Source organism: Humulus lupulus, chromosome 9, assembly GCF_963169125.1.
Source record: "Humulus lupulus chromosome 9, drHumLupu1.1, whole genome shotgun sequence".
Taxonomy (NCBI): Eukaryota; Viridiplantae; Streptophyta; class Magnoliopsida; order Rosales; family Cannabaceae; genus Humulus; species Humulus lupulus.
In genome coordinates, this window is record NC_084801.1 from 180,645,903 (window position 1) to 180,661,451 (window position 15,549).

General features: G+C 33.3%; 1 protein-coding gene across 1 annotated transcript; it reads left to right on the plus strand.

The window, feature by feature from the left end:
• The first annotated feature begins 4,098 nt into the window (after nt 1-4,098).
• Nucleotides 4,099-8,732, plus strand: LOC133800389 (L-type lectin-domain containing receptor kinase IV.1-like). Its single transcript, XM_062238346.1, has 2 exons — nt 4,099-5,423; nt 8,659-8,732. The coding sequence occupies exons 1-2, from the start codon at nt 4,133-4,135 to the stop codon at nt 8,730-8,732; spliced, it is 1,365 nt and encodes a 454-aa protein (XP_062094330.1). The 5' UTR covers nt 4,099-4,132.
• The last annotated feature ends 6,817 nt before the right edge of the window (nt 8,733-15,549 follow it).

A 15,549-nucleotide genomic window follows, 5' to 3' on the forward strand; every position in this document is an offset into this window, starting at 1 on the left:
CAACCAGGGTAAATTGGTTTCTCGGCATCATTAAGGAGTGTCTCAAACTTATTTGGGTCTACTCCTGATCCATAATGTGCGTCGTCAATCATTTCATCTAATGGATCCCAGTTCTCCTCCACTATATTCCTCCTCACTCCTTTTGGTCTACTTGGCAGAGTTGGAGCAATCGGAGCTATCTCCCCATGGTAATACCAAATTCTGTAACTCTTGTCGATCCCATTGAAATATAAGTGTTCTTTAATCTTTTTAAGATCCATCTTTTTAACATTTCCACACTTAAGACATGGACAATAAGTAAAATTTGGGTCTTTCACATTTTCCGAACAAAACCTTAAGAACAAATCAACCCCGTTCCTAAATTCCGCAGATAACCTATTTGCTGACATCCACTGTTTATCCATATATTCTTCTATGTCTATGGAAAAGAAAAGAAACAACACTAAATAAGCACGTGATAAAGTTGTATGTCTATATAAAACTAATTTTTTATTATCCTAGATAAAATCGGGCAGCATTTCCCCTATAATAGTGACCTAACCATCTGCATGTGAATATCAAAACAAACAATGCAAACAACATACAATAAGTTTCTTCCTTATAAAATGTCTATATAAAACTAATTGTTTATTATCCTAGATAAAATCGGGCAGCATTTCCCCTATAATAGTGACCTAACCATCTGCATGTGAATAGCAAAACAAACAATTCAAACAACACACAATAAGTTTATTCCTTATAGCTCCGTAGCACACAGTAAAATTTATCAGAACCTACTTCACTAATACACACAAGTTCTCAACCTTCCGTTATCACCGCAGCACACAATTTTAATCTCAGAACATATTTCACTATGGATGAATATTTAAGATATTCAAACTCCTCTAACATTTGTTTAATAATATTAAAAGTAGAAGTAAGAGAATATATATGTACCTCTTGCAATCTTTAATCCAAAAGCTAGCAAAGTTACTTCACTTAGTAATCAAATTCGCTATTAAATCCACAAACCAATAGAATTAAATTAATAAATAATAAATAAAACATCACTAAATATCTAGCAATATATAACGTATTATTGTAATTTTAGAAACTTAATTACCTCAAATGTGTGATTGATATTGGAATTTTGATGCAAAATACTCTCTAAAATCTCACCACAAAAATCACAACCTATGAAATTAAATTAATTAATATGTTAAACATTACTAAACAAATATCACTAAATATCTAATAATAGTAAATGATATTGGTAAACAAATAAAAAAAATCCCAATGTGCCGCTAATTATAACTTCAACAAAAAATCAATATAAAATTTCATAACCTAAAAACTTAATAATAAACAAAAACATAAAAATTTTAATATATTTCTATTTTATAAATTATTTAATAAATTTATTTTAACATAACTATATATATAACAAAATAGTTACAATTTTAAAAAAAATTCAAATATACAAAAATATATCTAAATTTCGAAATAAAAATTGATAAAAATTTAAAAAAATCATGAACATATATACTCTAATGAAATATATACAATGTGATAGGTTAAATTAAAAAAAAAACTAAAAAATCATAAATCCCTAAAAACTTCCATTGAAAAACCACAAAAACATACAATGTATATAAAAAAATGCATAAAAATGTAAAACTAACACAAAATCATGTATATTACTCATCCTAATGCAAAACCTATAATTTATTTGCAAAATAATTAACTAAAAATCAAGAAAATAAAAAAAAAAACTTACCTTAGAACCCTAAAAACGCAGCCCCAAATCGCCCAATTCTTCTCTCTAGTTTGCTCTCGGGTTCGTGTGAGGAAGAAGAAGGCTGGTAGTGATTTATAAGTGGAGACATCCAACGTCTCCCACTGGGAGACGTGCCACGTGTCCCACGTCTCCCAATGGGAGACGTGGGACACGTGGCACGTCTCCCAGTGGGAGACGTTGGATGTACCCATAAATCACTACCAGCCTATTTCCAACGTCTTCCACTATTTTTAATGTCTTCCAATTGTAACCATTAATATGCACTTTCAATGTCTTACACCATTAGCCATTTAAAATCCCTTCTAATTTTTAATGTCTTACACCAATGGTGTAAGACATTGTAGGGAGTCATTGAAAGTAGAATTTGTTGTAGTGATAGCACCAACTTGAAAGGCCTCGGGAAGCTCAATCTTTAAAACTTTCAGTTTGTTAACAATTATTTGCAATTCATGAATTTGAGGAAGAATAAGTTCATCACCAAAAAAATTGAAATCGAAGTATTGAGATATCAAAAACTTTTTGGTACCTTCCTCTTCCGCCTTGAACTTTTTCTCAAGTGCATCCCATATTTCCTTGGCCGATTTGGTCTCGGTGTAGAGGTCATAGAGCCTATCGGATAGGGCGTTGAGGATATGACCCCTACAAAGGAGATTGTCCTCCTCCTCTTCCTTCTTTTCTCCACCTCCTCGGGAGTGTCCTTGTCGGATGGTGTTGGGAGAGGTTCTAGAGTGGATTCTAGAATGTAGGCGGTTTTGCATTTTAAACTCAAACACCCATAAAAAGAGCTTCTATTCCTAAATATTATAGAAATCTATTCTTAAAAAAAGTGTGTCAACCACAACCTAAAAATATATATGAATAATTTTAAATAAATATAGAATAATATTATTGTTGTATTAAAATTAATTACGATGAAACTACACTACTTGATATAATACTTTGTTATGATTGAAAAACACATAAATATACTATTATTACGTCACAAAAATGTAAATAATTTTTTATGCAAAATACATACTGACAAGAAGACAAATATACAAGACTTGTCACAAAGTCAAGAATAATTTTAAAAGAAAAACCTTTTTAATGACTTTGAATATTGACCGAAGTAATCTATTGAATCATCCTAGACATTCCAACTGGCTCTCGAGATGTTCTTTGTAATTTTATGAGACTGAAGATATGCATTAATAATTAATGATGGTATGTGTTAATTCCAATTATATAGATACTATCTTGATATATAATTTTTTTTTTTAAATTAGCCTGTAAAATAAAATCACATTTTAGAGTTTTTTTTTTATAGATCTCGAAGTACTCAACAGAGAAACACCCAATGATGTTGGGTGCTATGAAGAATTTGGGAGTGTCAATAGCATGGAAATGAGAACTAGCTCCCCCAAAAAAAAAACAAATAAAAGACAAGTCACCCAAAACTACAAAAGAGCCCCCTAATTATGGCTTATCAAAAGTTGGTGGAATTTAAATATTTCATGCATACCCAAAATTAAAACATTCCTATTCAGTCTCCAATCTGCCAAAGAGAATGTTTGTTACACTAATCTGGACTATTTAAATTATTAATAAAATGCTTCTGAAATAAAAAATATTAATAGAATATTTATTAATTAAAAAAAGTGTTGAAATCTTGGAAGTAGGGGTCGATGACGGATTTACTTATTTTCATATTTCAGAGTTGTGATTAGCCTATATTTTAGTTATTCGTTGTGACTCTGTTGTGGATTTGGGGAGATTGAAATTCTGTTTTGTTTGGGGTGCAACCTCGCGCATTGATTATTTGGTTGTTCTTGCTTGGAATGCATTGATAGAATTTTCAAGAGTTGCAACAACAAGGGTAATTCCTTTGAGAGTGTTGGTGGTGTGAATAAAGATGTTGAGGGGTTATTTGGGCGAGAATTGCCACTCGTACCCAACACCATAAAGAAGAGGTAGTGTATCGCTATTGGTAATCAACTATAGAGTTTCACCTCTATGTAGTGTTGGACACCATAAAGTGCCAAATAGCAACACTCTTGTTTGCGATGCCGGTGTGATTTAGGTATTGTCATTGCTTTGGTTTCTAAGTGTCAAGTTGGTGGCAGTGTCAGTCTGACTGTGTCTAGTGTCTTTTTTTTGTTGAATATTGTAAGTGGTGGTTCTTAGTGTTCTAGAATAGAGGCTCATGCCTTTCAACTTATCTTACTGGTTCTATAGATAAACGTATTTGGACTAAGTCATGTCTTTATTTGTTATGTTCATCTCTGACTGTTGATTTTTAAAGCTAATAGACTTATCTTTATTTGTTATTTTAAGACACATCAATTATCTATATATAGAATCGCAAGGCAAAACTGAATGAATATAATAGCCATGTTTTCTAAGGTTCCGATATTGCTTCTCTTACTATCCATAACCATAACAGTAGTACCAGCTTCATCTCAAGATGATCATGGTAATCTCAGTTTCGTATTCAATAATGGATTCAATTCAAGTGACCTGGACCTCGACGGCTTTGCTGAAATAACATCCAATGGCCTCCTCAGGCTCACAAACAACACGGAACACAAAACGGGTCATGCTTTCTTTCCCAATCCAGTCACCTTCAAGGCCACCCCAAACGGCACAATTTCTTCCTTCTCCACCACGTTCGCCTTTGCCATCAGATCGATGATGGCGGACCTGGGCGGCCACGGCATGGCTTTTGTGACCGCTCCGACAAAAGGTCTTCCCGGAGCTCGGTGGGGCCACTATCTTGGCTTTACTAACGAGTTCGCCAGTAAAGACAAGGCCGCCAACAAAGTTGTCGCCGTCGAGTTCGATACGGTCTACGACAGCGAGATCGGAGACATCGACAAAAACCACGTGGGGGTTGACATTAATGATATAAGATCGGTTACAGCTGAATCGGCGAGCTATTTCGACGAAAAAAGGGGCGGGTTTACGAACTTATCTCTTATGAGTGGTAAACCGATGAAAGTATGGGTCGAATATGACGCTGTTAAGAAGCAGATGAACGTGACTTTAGCTCCGGCCGAAGCTGTTAAACCCCAGAAACCGCTTTTGTCTTTGACCAAAGATCTTTCATCGATCATAAATGACACCATGTATATAGGTTTTTCTTCCGCAACAGGCACTGTAGTTAGTAGTCATTATGTTCTGGGTTGGAGCTTTAAGATTAATGGGGTAGCTCAAGAGCTCGACTTCTCCAAACTCCCACAGCTTCCTCGGGTTGGACCTGAACCAATATCAAAGCTTTTGGCAATTGGGTTACCTGTGATTTGTTCGAGCTTGGTAGCTCTAGTGATCTTTAGTTTAGTTTATTTCATCAGAAGAAAGAGAAAATTTGCAGAGCTAATTGAAGATTGGGAACTCGAATATGGACCCCATAGGTATAAATACAAAGATTTGTATATGGCGACAGAGGGTTTCAAGGACAAAGATTTATTGGGTAGGGGAGGATTTGGTATAGTGTATAAAGGAGTATTACCCTCTAAAACAGAGATTGCTGTGAAAAGAGTCGCTCACGAATCAAAACAGGGTATGAGAGAATTTGTTGCTGAAATCGCCAGTCTCGGCCGGCTCCGGCACCGGAATATTGTACCCCTTTTGGGCTATTGTCGCAGAACCTCCAAAGGCTCAAAAATAGGTAAGGGCCGCGGCATTGCTTGGGTCATGCCGCGGCCCGCCCTTCTTCTTCAGCATGCAACATCTTCGAAGGACCGCGGCCCGACCCTTCAAACCCAAAAAAAACCACCATTTTCAAACTCTAAACCTCACCTTAAACCATCCCAAAGCCCCAAACTCAAAACCAATTAATAATAACAACATTAGAATGATTTAGACAACACAATCCAACCAAAAATCCAGCCTAAGACTCACCAAAACCCCAATTCCAACTTCTGAAATTTCAACTCATAGAACTCAAAACCAGCCATGAAAACTCTCAAATTCAACCATCAAACTGTAAATTAAACCTTACCTCAGCTGTAGAATCGATTCTCCAAGAGTCCCTTGCCTATCTTCAAAGTTTCAAGCCTCAATCCCACCTAAAATTCCAAAACCACAGATATTTAAAACTCAGCCATTTTCTTTAAATTCCTAACCTTAGAAATGAAAAATCAGAACTTACCTTAGCTCTATCTCAGACCTTGATCAGTTCCTGAGCTAACCCTCCAGATTATTCCCTTCAACTCCCCAAGACACAGCTTAAATCCAGCAATTCCCTCTCAAGTTTCAGTAGTTTTCCCTTGCTAAGAGAGAGAAAGAAGAGAAATAGAGATAGGGTCGGTTTACACCTTTCTATCTAGTATTTTCCTAAGTCTTCCAAGTATACCCTTAGATTACTAGACTAATCCCAAAGCTCGGGGTGCCGGAAATGTCCCCGAGGCCAAAACGGTAAAATCCCCCAATAATCCCGCCTAGACATCCTAACCTCAGATATATCTCCAATTATTTATTTTTATCACCCGATAGTCTAAATCACTACCCGATACCTAAAATACCCCTGACTTGTCCAAAGTCAATTATAATGCCCCGTTGTGACTTTTCCTGCTATCTAGCCCTAGGATCGCCTCGAGTCGCCGGCTGCAGAATTATCCACATCATAATGTGGTTCTCACATATATATCATATCATCATATAATATCACTAATTATCATAAACACACTATTAATCATACATTTACGCATTTAAATCAATAACATTCATTCTAATCCCAGTTATGCCCTCCCAGCACACCAATCAAGGCCCTTAAGCCTTAATAGCCAATTTGGGTCGTTACAGCCGCAGCCCTTGGGCAGGTTTGAGCCTGTTTGTGTGTTTTGACCCCGGGAACATAGTTTTAGGCCTCGGGATTATTCCTACTACTTGGATTAGTTTGGATTGATGTCCTGGAGGCTAGATATTGGTTTGGGAACCTATGTTGATCATTTTTATTGATGATGTCCCGTATTTGGTTATGACTAGGTGACCGCTAAAGGACTAAAAGTTTATCGTTCTCAAGGGTCGTTCTTTTATTCATTCTAGCTCGAATCTGAGGTAAGAAAACTGCACCCTGTGTATATATGACATGTGTGATTGTTATTGAGGCATGTTGATTGATAAAAGTGGACATGGATTGCATATTAAATGCTAGTGAATGTTGTTTACTTGTATATGGTACTGACTAGTCATGGACACTGACCTAAGAGTCAGAAACGGCATAAGCGTCCTGAACGCAGGACCGAATGAAGATTAGATCTAATCGATATCAGCATTGAATGGCTCTAAGGCATTAATGCTGGACTGACCCTAAGGTCGATGAAACTTATAAGCGCTTGGCTAGTCTAAGACTAGTTACTCAGAGCTAGGGCCTAAGGCCCAGGTGACCGTTTGTCACATGGCTAAGCAACGATGTTCCAGGGTTATGACTCTATGGTCATGAGGAAGGTTATGTTGGTGACTAGTCATCATGTACCTATCCTATTTAAGCTAGTGAAAGGTTCACTTATCCGTTAAGCCCCGGTGACCCTATCGTCACCAGGCTAAAGGGAGCTATACTCAATTTAGTGACTTTTGCGACTGTCACTTATCTGTTTTGGACTGATAGTCCTGAATGATTATTATGATCATTGTTGATATTATATCATGCTATATTGTGTTTTCTTGCTGGGCCTTGGCTCATGGGTGCTATGAGGTGTAGGTAAAGGGAAAGAAAAGCTCACCCAGCCTTGAGTGGAGAGCTTAGGTGGTGATGTGTACATATGCGGCCGCTTGACCACCACGGCCAAGGAGTTCTCAGAGGAACTAGGGGGTTTTCCCTATTTTTGCTGCTTAGGTCGGGGGGTTTGTAAATTTGAAACAGTAGTGACCGTTTTGAGTTGTAAATAACTTATAAATATTTTGATGAGCTCATGAGCAGTTATATACTTAATAAAATATATCATTTCTTTTTTATTGGTTTTCCACCTTAGCCTGTTAATAACACTTAGAGCACGTTTTTAACCAAATGACTCGGGTAGCGGGTCAAATTTCTGGTTCACCGCTCACCATAACTGTTCTGGGGTAACTAGGGTGTTACAACTACCATTCTATATGAGGCAAATAATAGTACTTTTTTTTGTTTATTTTGAAATATGGTTTGTTATTGTTTTCTATTCTATATATTGAGTTTTGTTTGCAAGAAAACTATTTTAAGTGGGAAATTTTGCTTTTATTACTGAGCTTTAATTGTTTATGCATCTTAGTTGGATTTTTTTTTATTCTTAGCTACACTGGATTGTTTAACTTTATTTGGATCTAGGGAAAATGCTTGTAAATATACAGTAGCATATGGAGACAAGCTTTTAGATTTAGTTCTTTTCATTGCCTCATTTTGTTGGAACTTTTTAAGTCTTGGTCAACACTATCATAACATCTATAAGTGTAAATAGACTTCTTAACAAAACATTCTATAGCCATTGAGCTTTTAGTTTGAGCAAGTATTGATGGGTTGTACTTGAAGCATATATAATAGCTATTTTTGGCCAGTCATTATGTTGTTATTGCCAAGTCACATAATTCTTGCCATATTTTACATTTCTTGCTTTTGACTAAAACTTGGTACATTCTACCTTGTGTTTAACATGGTAGTGGTTTGTATTTTTCAGCATATATTGGCTGCATTTAATTCAATTTTTTATAGTTTGTATATGTGTATTTATAAAACTTTTCATCCCATGCCCCACAAATGTAACATGCAATTGTCATAGACAATAGTATAGGATTTGTTTATTCTTTTAACATATATGAGTGTTTTCCATTTGAAACATTACTTCTTGAGACATTACTTCTTGGCACTCTTATGGATGGCTTTTATATATATCTTTTCTTTTTGATTTTGTGTTCTTGCTTGACAATCTCAGTAAATGAAATTTCATTCTGTACAGAAAAAGTGACTGATAAATTATATTTTGATGATAATTCTCAAAGAATCTAAATTATCATTTGGATTTGGGATTTGATTTTAAATTGGTAAGTACTGTTATTAAAATTGGTATTGGGCCTATTGAAGTTGCATTTGATGCTAAATGAATTGAGACAGTTGGCAGGGGCTATAATTTAATTACTTTGAAGAAAAAAGAATTTCTATTTAATGACACATTTGGTATATATATTGTTATTAGCTTGTTGTTGTCTCGTCTGTTTGGGAGTATTTCATGGCATAAATTGCATGTATAGACACTGTGAGATTGATAGAATTAACTGGTTGTGAGTTTAGGCACCTAAGGGATGGCTTGTACTAGTTGGCTAAAAGCTAATTTAATCACAGTTATGCCCAGCTAGCTGTTAGTTACCAATTCTCTCTTTTATTTTGTTTATGTTTTTCTATATGTTTGTGTGAATATAGTGGTTTGATCTGAAAGATTTTTTGTCTTATTTTGCGTTTGATTTTTAGTATCTAGCTTGTATCTTAGGCATGTCTTTGACTAAATGAGATGTTCTTCATTGGAGATCATCACTTATAGATCTGTAAACTTGATTAGAACAAATTTTAAGGAGCTAGGGTCTGGTCTATCCTATATAGGGTCAAAAAGACTGATTTTTAACACAAAATAACTGTGCCAAATCCATCTTTTTGAAATAACTGTTGGTTTTTATTGATCAAATCAGAGATTATCCGCAGCGGAACAAAAATCATATTGTTAGATTAATCCCATAAGATTTCTAGATCTACTTCTTCACATGCATATACATATTGAATAAATGACAAGAATAGAAAAATTACCTCAGGTCCTTCCTAGCTACTATCTTTTCGTATGGCTGAATCCTTGAGATCTCACACCAAGATCTTCCAAAATGTTCTCAGTCACACAAAGAACAAGTGTGGGCTCGCTATACAAATAATAGGCAATAACTATTTATCAGATGTTCTCGACACATGAGATCTGATAAAGTTTTGGACCTAGGTTTTGTGAAGAACAATGACTTTAGTTTTTGTCACTGTTCTCTTTCTCTGAGAGAGATTCCTAGATATTTTTCTATTCCTGAAAAGTTACGTTCTGTGAAAACTGATATCCAATATTTAATAATATCCAATATATTAAAATATTTGTTATTTTAAACAAATTCAAAATAACTGATTAGTTATCATATTTTTGTTTAAATAATAATATTTTAATCATATTAAAATATCTCATTATTTATTTAATATTTAAATAACTAAAATTGTGGAATCAAGAGACTAAGTCCATCTCTTATGCGTGTAGCACAGTGCCTGTGCACTGTGCCACATGTGTACCACATGCCTGTGCAGGCATGTGATTTTTCCCAATTTTTATTATTATTTAAATACCAAAAATCCTAAAAATAAATTAATTCAAAATTAATTATATTTTTGATAAATCAAATAATTAATTAATTACACATAATTAAACAATAATTATGTTTGATACATAGAAAAATATTTTACCTATCACATAAGTCCTTTTTGCCCATTTTTGTGTATTTGCCTTTGACAGTGATAGTTTGAGCCATTTCGGGGACCATGGACTTATAACATTAAGCTACAATAAATTGAAACTAAATAATTAAACTCTTTAATTATAATAGTTAATTTATTAATTCTGATATTACTCCACTATAAATTCAGAATTGCACTCTTTATGTTATAGATATACTTTTACAGAAATATTTTTCTTAAGTCGTCCATTGATATAACCATCTTATAATAGTTCAACCCTCTAATTAATTAGTTCATAAATTAGAATGGGAGAATTACCATTTAACCTTTCTAATTTACTTCTTATTCCTTAAGTACCATTAATTCACTAGTGAATAATTAATCTATAATCTAATTATAGATTTGAGCTCAAAATCATTCAGTTCCAGAATTAACCCTTAAGGGAACTAATATACGATCCATTAGGAAAGATTAGATTCTGTATTGTTGATACATGTTCCCAGCCATCCATGATATTAAATCTCCAAAACAAAAGTCATTAGCCTCATTCTTTGAAGAGACCTTAACGAATGAATCAAAAGATTTAATAAACATAAACAGGAGTTCATGAACACTCAGGATTTAGGTTGATCTATAAATGATTATGAGTTATGATATGAATTACAAGTCTTTATTGTTAAATGGTTTTCGGATAAAGACTTTAATTCATATCGGTCCATGTCATATATAATCATATTATATAAAGCACATTTACCGAGATGTCTTTCCACATCAATAATCCGAATCTAGATTATTTGTATCATTATGATACTCAGTAAACCGTACTTACAACTCCAATTAAAGAATTCCATAACTTTAATTTGTCGTTGTTGACTATTTTTATTCATTCATGTGATCTTAATTCTCTCGTACTAATACAAGATCACATCCTTAATAATGAATATGGAATTTTTCTGATATTTACAAAATTATTCAAACAATAATTTAACAATCTAAATATGACAATAATAATAAACCATCGTATTTATTTATTCACAGAAAAAACAAATGTCTTTACATGCTTTTAGGACACACTCCTAACAATAACATCCTTTGCGAATATGTATCACTGTTTTGTAATTACTTGTTAGTGCCCAAATAACTTAAGGTCTAGAGTTTAGTACCTGTTTGAGCTCCATATTCTATTACACCTCTCCTTTAAAAGAGATATGAGATTCGATGGATCTACCCTAGAAATAATAGTATCATTCTAAATGCTTTTGTAACTCAAATCTCCCAAACTTTTAACATGCTGTCTCAGTAATTAAGCACCTGAACCAGAGATGTCTTTAGGGTGAAATTAAGGCCCCTTTAACCTGAAAATGTAAATGTTTGTTTACTGTATAATATGTATCTATTCACTGTGTGATAGCAGTATTTTGAATTTTGAAGTATGTTCACCTGGTATTGCTTGCTTAGGTCTTATATTGTATACGGTTTTATTATTTGATTCATATTATTTAATTTTTTTATGCATATACCTTACCTTTTATCTGCTATTGCAGGAGAAAAATGTCTCTTTCCCCATCAATTGGAGGAGAAAATGATACTTAATTTTGAAGGTTTTGTGTTGGGCAGCTATAGAATATTTTGTGCTGAAAGTAGTAACTTTTCAACATGTTGAATATTTAAGACTACTTGAATACTTAAAGAACATTTTGTTGTTGAAAACAGTGTTGAGTGTTTTAAACTATTTTGTGGATTGTTAATACAATGTTGAATGTTTTAAACTAATTTGTGGATTGTTAATACAATGTTGAATGTGTTTACTTTTTGTTATTTGAAAATCAAGTTCATTTGATGATACTAGTATATATTAGAAAGTTAATTTTAATTATATAAAAAAAATTAAAATATAATAGAATAAATTAGTGTTATATAAATGAATATATAATGATAATTTAAACTTATCTAAATATTAAAATAATACAAAAATTGTGGTATAATATCTATTACAATAACACTTTATATGTAAAGAATTTTGTTATGCAAACTTCATTATATAACACAAATAATGTGTTATACTAAAGTATAGTATAACACAAAAAATGTGTTATACTAAAGTGTAGTATAACACAAATTTATAAGTATTGAAATGTGTTATATAATCGACTATAAATAATATAATTAAACAATTATCTATTTATTAAAATAACACAGAAAGTGTGTTATCGTTGACAGTATAATAACACATCTGTATAACAATGATAAAGTGTTATGTAAAGTACCCTGACCTACGATAACGTAGTCGGTCTTAACACATCAAAAAGTGTTATGGTATGTTTTGATTACACATTTTTGGTGTTATTAAAAGCATATTTTCTTGTAGTGCTCATAAATTATACCATTTTCTTCACAAAATGTATTGAATTCATTAGAGAAGTACTCTCCTCCTCTATCACTTCTTAGCACCTTAATCTTTTTATTTAGTTGATTTTCAACTTCTAATTTATACAATTTAAAAGCATCAAAAGTTTCATCTTTATGCTTGAAAAGAAACACATAGGTATATCTACTAAAATCATCTATAAAAGTAAGAAAATACATTTTACCACCTCTAGTTAAAACACCATTTAATTCACAAAGATAACTATGGATTAAATCTAGTCAATTAGATGATCTTTCTACACTAGGAAATGGTTTCTTAATCATTTTCGCCTTAACACATGTTTCACATTTACCATAGTTTTTAATATTGCATGCAATCATACCACATTTTACTACTCTTTTCATGGTTGAAAAACCTATATGCGATAGTCTAAGGTGCCACAAAAATAAAGAATCATACTAAAAAATATAGGCAGAATTAGCATTTTTATTGATAACATTGAAAGTTACATCATTGGTGCACAATTTAACCATGCCCTCACAAGAGTACCCCTTTCCCAAAAATACATTTGATTTGGTAAGTATAAGTTTACCGGACTCAAAAACGGCTTTAATGCCGGGCTTGCCAAGCAAATCACCACTTACCAAGTTTCTACTCATTTCGGGAACATAAAGTACATTCACTAATGTAACTTTTTTGCCGGAGGTGAAAAAGACTTCAATCGTACATTTGCCAAGTACCTTGGATTTGCCCTCATTGCCCATTTGAATCTCATGGTTGCCCTTTGACTCTTCAAAGGTCTTGAACAATGATTTGTCATAAGTGACATGGACGATGGCACATGTATCATACCACCACCCTTTCACCTTTCCTTGGACCGCATTCACCTCACTAAGGGTAGCAACTATGTTTTCCTCTTGAGTTGCGTTCACCTTAGGTCCTTGTTGGTCTTTTCTATGCCTACACTCTCTAGCATAGTGACCATTTTTCCCACACACAAAGCAAGGACCTTTCTCGCCCTTAAACTTGTTTGGGTTGGTTTTTGGACCCAAAGGTTTCTCGTTACCCTTTTTCCCTTTGTGTTTTGGGATGTTTTGGTTGTGACACCGCATTTTCTTTGGAAGTCTCTCCATTAGACCCCTCCACAAGTTTATCTCTACATATTGATTCCTCTTCGATTCGAATATGCTTTTGGATTTCCTCCAAAGAATAATCTTCATTTTTATGAAGGATTCTTTTCCTATAGCTCTTCCAAGTTGGTGGTAATTTAGCCACTATACACTACAACAAAATAGATGTTTTATGACTTTAATGGGGAGACATTGGAAGTCTACAATGTCTCCCACTTAGTGAGACGTTGTTGCTGGGGTCATTGTAGGTATATATCCCACGTCTCCCGTTGGGAGACGTGCCTCACTTCCCACGTCTCCCACTGGGAGAGGTGGAAAGTCAAATGTTGACTTTCCACCTCTCCCATTGGGAGACGTGGGAAGTCACTCACCTCTCCCAATGGGAGACGTGGGAAGTCCATAGGAGACATCCCACGTCTCCCATTGGGAGAGGTGAGTGATTTCCCACGTCTCCCAATGAGAGAGGTGGAAAGTCAAATGTTGACTTTCCACCTCTCCCATTGGGAGACGTGGGAAATCTCCCACCTCTCCCATTGGGAGACATTGAAAGTCTCCCACCTCTCCTAATGGGAGACATTGAAAGTCTCCCACATTTAAAAAAAATAAATTAAATAAATTTATAATTAATATTATTAATTTAAATTGAATAATTAATATTAATTAATTTAATATTATTAAATTAATTTAATAAATAATTAATTATTAAATTAATATTAATTATAAATTAATTTAATATTTAATATTATTAATTTAATATTATTAAATTAATTTAATATTTAATATTATTAATTTAATATTATTAAATTAATTTAATAATTAATTAAATTGAAATAATATTAATTTAAATTTAAATTATTTTAGTCTAAATTTAAATTAATTTAATAATCAATTAAATTGGAAGAAAAAAATATATTTGTTAGATATATACAAGAAATACAATATTTGTTAGAAATATTCAAAATGAACAAATATTGCATTGTGTATGAAGAAAGAGTTAAAAAATTAAAAAAAAAAAACCTATCAACGAGGTCGGTAACTTTGGATTATCGGCAACATATATGTCGCCCATTCTTGTCGCAACTCATCAATTTGTGCCTCTGTATATGATGTGCTTGTTAGCTGCAAGAAATATAAAGTAAAATATATTAATTAATTATTTTATTACATTTATAGTTTCAAAAATAATTTGTAAATTTTAATTAATAATACCGTTCTCAAGTAATGCCCAGGACTCGCATGCTCAATCAAATCCTTCAACATCCTCATTAAGTAGTATCCACATGCCACATTGTCCGGTTGGTGTGGACACTAATTATTTAAAAATATGAGTAATTTATTATTAAATTGAAACTTTTTAAAAAATGCATACATATTATTCTACTTAATTATTATAAATGTTCAAAAATTTCTGCTAAAGTTACTTACCTGAGGTTGCTTAATGCGTAGAGTATCAGGGATCTCGACATCAGGAAGATTCATAGAGAAAAAAAGATTGAAAGCGCTGACGATCACTGATACAATCTCCTCACGGTTATTTAGCTCTGAATTCACCGGATCACAACAATAAACATGATATGCATATGGTGCCAAAATAAGCAACATCCAATGTTCACTGTATAAGAAAAACAAAAAAATTATAGCTCAAATGTTAAACAATGAAATTATTGATATGGGTCGGAAAAATGACAACTTTTTAAACTTACCCATGGTTCCAAGGGACAAGCATAACTTGTTCTTTTGATTTTACGTCATTGCAACGTCTGAACAGATTCTGAACACGATCGTCGAATGAACTCCCTTGAGTGGCGACGATATTAGGATTGACAAATAAAAACTTATTTTGGCGACCTTGTTG